Source organism: Ambystoma mexicanum, chromosome 9, assembly GCF_040938575.1.
Source record: "Ambystoma mexicanum isolate Mex_15411 chromosome 9, UKY_AmexF1_1, whole genome shotgun sequence".
NCBI lineage: Eukaryota > Metazoa > Chordata > Amphibia > Caudata > Ambystomatidae > Ambystoma > Ambystoma mexicanum.
In genome coordinates this window covers 178,453,116-178,462,571 of record NC_090931.1, presented here as the reverse complement: position 1 = coordinate 178,462,571, position 9,456 = coordinate 178,453,116, and the positions used below count along the sequence as shown (strand labels likewise).

General features: G+C 52.9%; 1 protein-coding gene across 2 annotated transcripts in view; it reads right to left on the bottom strand.

Moving 5' to 3' along the window:
- Positions 1–1,620: 1,620 nt before the first annotated feature.
- The window catches only part of BCL9L (BCL9 like), a 298,755-nt gene continuing 290,919 nt past the window's right edge, over positions 1,621–9,456 (bottom strand). For both annotated transcript variants that reach the window (XM_069614403.1, XM_069614404.1), the window contains one exon: positions 1,621–3,233. In XM_069614403.1, coding sequence (XP_069470504.1) covers positions 2,107–3,233 — 1,127 coding nt within the window. In that variant the 3' untranslated portion in view covers positions 1,621–2,106. The remainder of the gene's footprint in view (positions 3,234–9,456) is intronic.

Here is a 9,456-nt window from a genome sequence, read left to right as displayed (position 1 = left end):
CTACCTTAGATGGACATTTTTTTGTTTAAATGTCCTTTTTGAATTAAGATTGTTTTGAACATTTAATGGGAAAAGAATACTAACGTTGGCAAAGTTCTTACCATTATTTATACTGGGTTTTGGGCAGGGGTGAACTGGGAAACAAAGGAGGACCTGGAAATAATTTTCAAAGTGGCCCCACATTACACATTTTCAGCAAGCCAAAGCCTTTTCCTATGGGACAATTTGGAAATACCACACAAACGAGGCCCAGGGTGCAGAGGCCTACCGGCAAATCTCCAGAGTTCCCTATAGGCCAATCCACTCCTGGTTATGGATTATTAAGGAAGACATTTTGTATGATAGGGTCAGGTCTTTATTTCTGCTTTAGTTGTAGGCAACATTGTTCTAATACTCTAAAAATAAATAACTCTTCAGGACAAACATTTGTCTAGAAAAACTCCTGGTCCAGGTCTGACAGTGTAAAATATCCAATAAGGACTGCCAGCGTAGCAACGATGCCCAACCGGTTCTGGTGAAGGGACGGCTACGTGTGCAGACAACATGTCTACTGCCCTTTTTAAATAATGCAGCTGGCTTGCGGCCCCGACAAACGGAATGCTGCTGTCTACAGCCAGATGCTACAAAGTTCAGATGGCATGGGACCCCCCCCTCTTCACCTAACGGCTAAACGTTCCCAAGAGAGACGTAGATGTTAGGTCAGAAAGAGCAATATTTGCTGGAGCGGACAGAAAAGTGATTGGCACTGTAATGCAGCACTCCTTCAGATACCCAAGTACAGGAAAGAACGTTTGGATGGCCAGGCCCTTTCAGTGGGTGGCCCCAGGCTTTGGAATTCGCTGCCTGAAAATTTGAGAAAAAGTTTGGATTTCTTATCCTTCAAAAAGCATCTCAAAACGTTTCTCTTTAGATAAAGCTCAGAGATACTTACCCCTTTTGACACCTAGGTTTCGTTTACATCCATCCTGACTATCAGTTGTTTGAGCACCATGATACCTTGAGGGATAGAGCGCTATACATATAAATTGAATGATTGATTGACTGTGGACTAAACGCAAACACAAACCAGTTAAAGCATAAAAAGAGAGGCTTCACAGGATGCATTCTTGCCAACATGCCCCAATACATTAGGCTGGGGTTAGTTCAGCCCTGGTTTTATCTTGGCATTCTGGGATATGTAGTCCTAGGATTGTTTTTTCAGCTCAGGAATGGAATGCAGCATGTTGGCATGTATGCATGATGGGACAATTTGTGTGAAAAAACGTAATACTGGGGGAGGAGCCTGAAACCTTTGGCTCTCCAGATGTTTGGGACTACAACTGCCATCAGCCCTTGCCAGCATAGTCAATGGTGATCGATCACGGGGGTCGTAGTGTAAAGGATCTGGAAAACTGCATGTAAGGTTATATTCGCGTAAAGAAAACTCACAGTGTTGGTTTCCATGTCAGGGAAAGATGGGATAACTATCAGCATCAGGGCAACTCTTTCATTGTAAGGACATGGCACTCGAGTCGCTGCCACCCATAAATAATTCATATTATAACATATGAAATACACTCTAATCGGACAAGGCCCTAAGCGTGTCGCTCCAACCCCCCCACAAATCTAAGTATTCGTTAATTCCCTTTTCTTTTTATTTATTTTTTAAAAACATCTTTTGAGGCTGCTCTTTAAAGCACAGAAATACAGAGACCAATGAAAACCACTCACAAATAACCAGCCAACCTATTTACAGCTTATTAAAAAAAAAAAAAAAAGACTCTCTCCCAGGGTTTTGTTTTGCATGTTTTTGGTTCATTATAAACACTCACACACTCCCACACACACTCAGAAGAAACGAAAGGGAGAAGGGACATTTAATTTTTTGGAAGTCTTTTTTGCTGAGATTTCATTAAAAAAATTAAAAAATGTATTCTTTAAATGTCACTTCAATTTTTACTGCACTTGTTTTTCCTCTGGGTTCGCGCCCGGTGCCCTGATAAAAAGGCGTTATCTGAAAATGAAGGCATTCCCGCCCTCCCTGGTGTGACAAATGCATCCCTCCAAAAAAAGTAAAAAATGAAATAAAATAAAGAATTTTACAATCAAAGAGCAAGGAGTAACTGCTTAAAAAGGCAAATTCGTCATGCTTCCTGGACCAGGGATGTACGCATCCAACGAGACACTGCGCTGCCTCATTTGGTGGGTGAGCATCATGTTTTGCTGATTTGGGGGGCCAATGATGGACCCTTGGGGGGACATCATGTGTCCTGCCTGGGAGTACATGTCCGCGGACATGTTTCTCTGCTTGGCGTGCATAAGCATGAAGTTCTGCTGGGCCATCAGACTCTGCTGAGGGGACATCATTCCCGGGTGCACCATGCCGTGCTGCGGCGGCATGCCTGTCCGGCCCATCATGGACACCTGCCCGGGGTGGCACATGGGCATGCCGAGGGATCGCTGTCCCCCCTGCTGTCCTGGAAGGCTCATGCCGGGCCGCGACGGCGGTTGGTCGGCCATCATGTTCTGCAGGTTCATCAGGTGCAGGTTGGAAGGCTGCGATTTGGGCGCCTGCCCGCCGCCGCCCTTAGGGAAGTACTGCAAAGTGCTGCTGGGCTTTTCCGAGGGGATAATCCGCGACAGGTCAAACTCAGGAATCCCAGTAGGGGTTGGCCGGATGACCTCACTGAGATCGGCATCGTTCAAGACAGACGAGACCCCGGGGTGCAAGGAAGAGTAGGTCTCGGACATCCGCTGGGCATGCCCCTTATTCATCAGGTGCTGCTGCGGGGGTGGCTGCTGAGGGGGCATGTCCTCGGGAGGCATGGGAAGGCCAGGTGGATAGTGTTGCTGCATTCCTGGTCCGCCGCCACCACCCCCACCAGTTGCCATGGGCATACCAGGCCCCGGCGAGGACATGGAATTGTGCGAATGCTGCATGCGTGGGAAGACCATGTGATTGGATGGCATCATGGGCCCGCCACCATTGGGACCACCGGGGCAGCAGGGCTGGCCCATCTGTTCTTGCTGTCCTGGACCCATCATCATTGGGTTTTGGGGTGGTCCTCCAGGGCCCGGCCCTGATGGATGCATCGGAATGTTGGATCCCATATGGTTTGGCGATGACATCATCGGGGCAGGGGGCTCGTGCGACAGAGGCTGCTGTCCGCCCATGCCCAGGTGCAGAGGGCTGTGCGAGGAGCCCGGTCCTACAGAGTTCAAGTGTAGCTGGTTATTGGGGTTCACTCCCATACCTGCGGACAAGGAGAAAATGAAAAGGTTTCAATTCAGAGTCACGAATTTCAGGTTCCAGGTGGACGTATGATTCACTGGTCCCCGCCCCCTTTATTTACTTATTTCATTTATAAAGCACACAGCAACCCGTAGGCATCGAGGCGCTGTTACAGAGACCAGTTACTCGCAGATGAACAGTTCAAGCAGACAAAGCATGCAATGGCATTCGGAGGGGTCTCTGGCCGAAGGCAAACAACCATGTTTTGAGGGATCTCCGGAATACCCAGTGTGAGGGAGTTACATACCTGTCCCTGCCCAGCCCTGCCAGCCTGCCAGAGATGGAAGAAAGGTTCTGCAATATTTGGCTCGCCGGATGTTTTTGACTACAGGTCCCATCAGCCCTCACCAGCTCAAAGGTGATGGACCCTGGGAGTCATAGTGCAAAACGACTGGAGTGACACAAGTAGAAGGCCCCTGTCTAAACCACATACATGTTTTTCCATGTCTTAAAAAAGGTAATTTTCCAAACGTGGCAAACATTTGACAAAGGTGACCTTAAAACTCAGTGACTTTTTAGTTATCCCGCAGTATCCGAATTTCACCCTCACTATCTCTCCTCTCTCTAAGATCAAAGTAGATGACCGCTTCCTATGCGCCTGTATGACTGGTGTTACTGCAAGCTCTGCAGGGAACTCCCTCCCAGTGTAGTGCCTGCATGACTGGTGTTACAGTAAGCCCTGCAGGGAACTCCCTCCCATCTCGGTGCCTGTATGACTGGTGTTACTGTAAGCTCTGCAGGGAACTCCCTCCCGGTGTAGTGCCTGCATGACTGGTGTTACAGTAAGCCCTGCAGGGAACTCCCTCCCATCTCGGTGCCTGTATGCCTGTATGACTGGTGTTAATGTAAGTTCTGCAGGGAACTGACTCTCATTGTGGTGCCTGTATGACTTCTACTACTGTGAGTTCTGCAGGGAGTTCCCTCTCATTTTAGCGCCTCTATCACTGGTACTACTGTGAGTTCTGCAGGGAACTCCCTCCAATCTTGGTGCCTGTATGACTGGTGTTACAGTAAAGTCTGCAGGGAACTCTCTCTCATTTTAGTGACTGTATGACGTGTACTAATGTAACCTCCGCAGGGAGCTCCCTCTCATCGTGGTGCCTGCATTACCGGTGTTACTGTAAGCTCTGCAGGGAACTACCCCTCATCTTGGTGCCTGCATGACTGGTGTTACTGTAAGCTCTACAGGGAGCTGCATCACTGCTTGGTGTCTGTAGGAAAGGTGTTAATGTGAGTTCTGCAGCTCCATCTCTTCTCAATGGCTGTAGGACTAGGGGTTCTGTGAGCTGGTGCCTGCATCACTCCTACACGAGCTCTCCATTATCTAGATGGATTGAGAGCTCCGCAGGGAGCTCCCTCTCTTGCCAGTGGACCCCCTCTCCCCTCGATGCCTGAAGGACTCGTGTTACTGTAAAGATGACAGTGAGCGCCCTCTCACCTTTGAACCGGTATGACTCCCTATAACCCTTGTGGCTGTAGGGCTTGAATTATTAAAAGCTTTGCAGAGAGCGGTGAGCTCCCTCTTGTGCCTGTAGCCCTTGTGGTACTGTAAACTTGGCAGTGGGCTTCGTCTTGGTGCCTCTATGACTTTGGTTACTGTAAGGTTAAGAGGGAGCTTCTTTTGAGCCCCCGAGGGTGCAAGGCTTGTGTTACAGCAAGGCTCAGAGGGAGCTTCTGTTGGACCCCCATGGGTGTAAGGCGTGTGTTACTGCAAGGTTCTGCTGTGCCTGCACGGAATGTTACTGTAAGCTCTACAGGTTGCTATTTCTCATCCTTGTGCATGCATGATTTGTGTTACTGGAAGTTCTGTGGGTAGTTCCCTTCACCAATGTGCCTGTATGACTTGTTTAACAATAAGCTCTGCAGGGAACTCAGTCTCATCGTGGTGCCTGCATGACCGGTGTTACTGTAAGCTCTGCAGGGAACTCAGTCTCATCGTGGTGCCTGCATGACTGGTGTTACAGCAAGGCTCAGAGGGAGCTTCCTTTGGGCCCCCATGGGTGCAAGGCTTGTGTTACTGCAAGGCTCAGAGGGAGCTTCCTTTGGGCCCCACATGGGTGCAAGGCTTGTGTTACTGCAAGGCTCAGAGGGAGCTTCCATTGGGCCCCCATGGGTGCAAGGCTTGTGTTCCAGCAAGGCTCAGAAGGAGCTTCCGTTGGGCCCCCATGGGTGCAAGGCTTGTGTTACTGCAAGGCTCAGAGGGAGCTTCCTTTGGGCCCCCGAGGGTGCAAGGCTTGTGTTACAGCAAGGCTCAGAGGGAGCTTCCTTTGGGCCCCCGAGGGTGCAAGGCTTGTGTTACAGCAAGGCTCAGAGGGAGCTTCCTTTGGGCCCCACATGGGTGCAAGGCTTGTGTTACTGCAAGGCTCAGAGGGAGCTTCCTTTGGGCCCCCGAGGGTGCAAGGCTTGTGTTACAGCAAGGCTCAGAGGGAGCTTCCTTTGGGCCCCCGAGGGTGCAAGGCTTGTGTTACTGCAAGGCTCAGAGGGAGCTTCCTTTGGGCCCCCGAGGGTGCAAGGCTTGTGTTACAGCAAGGCTCAGAGGGAGCTTCCGTTGGGCCCTATACGTGCAAGGCTGGTGTTACAGCAAGGCTCAGAGGGAGCTTCCTTTGGGCCCCCATGGGTGCATGACTGGTGTTACAGCAAGGCTCAGAGGGAGCTTCCTTTGGGCCCCACATGGGTGCAAGGCTTGTGTTACTGCAAGGCTCAGAGGGAGCTTCCATTGGGCCCCCATGGGTGCAAGGCTTGTGTTCCAGCAAGGCTCAGAAGGAGCTTCCGTTGGGCCCCCATGGGTGCAAGGCTTGTGTTACTGCAAGGCTCAGAGGGAGCTTCCTTTGGGCCCCCGAGGGTGCAAGGCTTGTGTTACAGCAAGGCTCAGAGGGAGCTTCCTTTGGGCCCCCGAGGGTGCAAGGCTTGTGTTACAGCAAGGCTCAGAGGGAGCTTCCTTTGGGCCCCCGAGGGTGCAAGGCTTGTGTTACAGCAAGGCTCAGAGGGAGCTTCTGTTGGACCCCCATGGGTGCAAGGCGTGTGTTACTGCAAGGTTCTGCTGTGCCTGTACGAAATGTTACTGTAAGCTCTACAGGTTGTTATCTCTCATCCTTGTGCATGCATGACTTGTGTTACTGGAAGTTCTGTGGGTAGTTCCCTTCACCAATGTGCCTGTATGACTTGTTTAACAATAAGCTCTGCAGGGAACTCAGTCTCATCGTGGTGCCTGCATGACCGGTGTTACTGTAAGCTCTGCAGGGAGCTACCCCTCATCTTGGTGCCTGCATGACTGGTGCTACAGCAAGGCTCAGAGGGAGCTTCCTTTGGGCCCCCACGGGTGCAAGGCTTGTGTTACAGCAAGGCTCAGAGGGAGCTTCCGTTGGGCCCCCATGGGTGCAAGGCTTGTGTTACTGCAAGGCTCAGAGGGAGCTTCCTTTGGGCCCCCATGGGTGCAAGACTTGTGTTACAGCAAGGCTCAGAGGGAGCTTCCTTTGGGCCCCCATGGGTGCAAGGCTTGTGTTACAGCAAGGCTCAGAGGGAGCTTCCGTTGGGCCCCCATGGGTGCAAGGCTTGTGTTACAGCAAGGCTCAGAGGGAGCTTCCGTTGGGCCCCCATGGGTGCAAGGCTTGTGTTACCGCAAGGCTCAGAGGGAGCTTCCGTTGGGCCCTATACGTGCAAGGCTGGTGTTACACCAAGGCTCAGAAGGAGCTTCCGTTGGGCCCTCATGGGTGCGAGGCTTGTGTTACTGCAAGGCTCAGAGGGAGCTTCCATTGGGCCCCCATGGGTGCAAGGTTTGTGTTACTGCAAGGCTCAGAGGGAGCTTCCTTTGGGCCCCCATAGGTGCAAGGTTTGTGTTACTGCAAGGCTCAGAGGGAGCTTCCTTTGGGCCTCCATGGGTGCAAGGCTTGTGTTACTGCAAGGCTCAGAGGGAGCTTCCTTTGGGCCCCCATGGGTGCAAGGCTTGTGTTACTGCAAGGCTCAGAGGGAGCTTCCTTTGGGCCCCCATGGGTGCAAGGTTTGTGTTACAGCAAGGCTCAGAGGGAGCTTCCTTTGGGCCCCCATAGGTGCAAGGTTTGTGTTACTGCAAGGCTCTGAGGGAGCTGCCTTTGGGCCCCCATGGGTGCAAGGTTTGTGTTACAGCAAGGCTCAGAGGGAGCTTCTGTTGGACCCCCATGGGTGCAAGGTTTGTGTTACAGCAAGGCTCAGAGGGAGCTTCTGTTGGACCCCCATGGGTGCAAGGCGTGTGTTACTGCAAGGTTCTCCTGTGCCTGCACGGAATGTTACTGTAAACTCTACAGGTTGCTATCTCTCATCCTTGTGCATGCATGACTTGTGTTACTGGAAGTTCTGTGGGTAGTTCCCTTCACCAATGTGCCTGTATGACTTGTTTAACAATAAGCTCTGCAGGGAGCTACCCCTCATCTTGGTGCCTGCATGACTGGTGCTACAGCAAGGCTCAGAGGGAGCTTCCTTTGGGCCCCCACGGGTGCAAGGCTTGTGTTACAGCAAGGCTCAGAGGGAGCTTCCGTTGGGCCCCCACGGGTGCAAGGCTTGTGTTACAGCAAGGCTCAGAGGGAGCTTCCGTTGGGCCCCCACGGGTGCAAGGCTTGTGTTACTGCAAGGCTCAGAGGGAGCTTCCTTTGGGCCCCCATGGGTGCAAGACTTGTGTTACAGCAAGGCTCAGAGGGAGCTTCCTTTGGGCCCCACATGGGTGCAAGGCTTGTGTTACTGCAAGGCTCAGAAGGAGCTTCCGTTGGGCCCCCATGGGTGCAAGGCTTGTGTTACAGCAAGGCTCAGAGGGAGCTTCCGTTGGGCCCCCATGGGTCAAGGCTTGTGTTACAGCAAGGCTCAGAGGGAGCTTCCGTTGGGCTCCCATGGGTGCAAGGCTTGTGTTACCGCAAGGCTCAGAGGGAGCTTCCGTTGGGCCCCCATGGGTGCAAGGCTTGTGTTACAGCAAGGCTCAGAGGGAGCTTCCGTTGGGCCCCCATGGGTGCAAGGCTTGTGTTACAGCAAGGCTCAGAGGGAGCTTCCATTGGGCCCCCATGGGTGCAAGGCTTGTGTTACGGCAAGGCTCAGAGGGAGCTTCCGTTGGGCCCTATACGTGCAAGGCTGGTGTTACAGCAAGGCTCAGAAGGAGCTTCCGTTGGGCCCTCATGGGTGCGAGGCTTGTGTTACTGCAAGGCTCAGAGGGAGCTTCCATTGGGCCCCCATGGGTGCAAGGTTTGTGTTACTGCAAGGCTCAGAGGGAGCTTCCTTTGGGCCCCCATAGGTGCAAGGTTTGTGTTACTGCAAGGCTCAGAGGGAGCTTCCTTTGGGCCCCCATGGGTGCAAGGCTTGTGTTACTGCAAGGCTCAGAGGGAGCTTCCTTTGGGCCCCCATGGGTGCAAGGCTTGTGTTACTGCAAGGCTCAGAGGGAGCTTCCTTTGGGCCCCACATGGGTGCAAGGCTTGTGTTACTGCAAGGCTCAGAGGGAGCTTCCTTTGGGCCCCCATGGGTGCAAGGCTTGTGTTACTGCAAGGCTCAGAGGGAGCTTCCTTTGGGCCCCCATGGGTGCAAGGCTTGTGTTACTGCAAGGCTCAGAGGGAGCTTCCTTTGGGCCCCACATGGGTGCAAGGCTTGTGTTACTGCAAGGCTCAGAGGGAGCTTCCTTTGGGCCCCCACGGGTGCAAGGCTTGTGTTACAGCAAGGCTCAGAGGGAGATTCCGTTGGGCCCCCACGGGTGCAAGGCTTGTGTTACAGCAAGGCTCAGAGGGAGCTTCCGTTGGGCCCCCACGGGTGCAAGGCTTGTGTTACAGCAAGGCTCAGAAGGAGCTTCCGTTGGGCCCCCACGGGTGCAAGGCTTGTGTTACAGCAAGGCTCAGAGGGAGCTTCCATTGGGCCCCCATGGGTGCAAGGCTTGTGTTACCGCAAGGCTCAGAGGGAGCTTCCGTTGGGCCCTATACGTGCAAGGCTGGTGTTACAGCAAGGCTCAGAAGGAGCTTCCGTTGGGCCCTCATGGGTGCGAGGTTTGTGTTACTGCAAGGCTCAGAGGGAGCTTCCATTGGGCCCCCATGGGTGCAAGGTTTGTGTTACTGCAAGGCTCAGAGGGAGCTTCCTTTGGGCCCCCATAGGTGCAAGGTTTGTGTTACTGCAAGGCTCAGAGGGAGCTTCCTTTGGGCCTCCATGGGTGCAAGGCTTGTGTTACTGCAAGGCTCAGAGGGAGC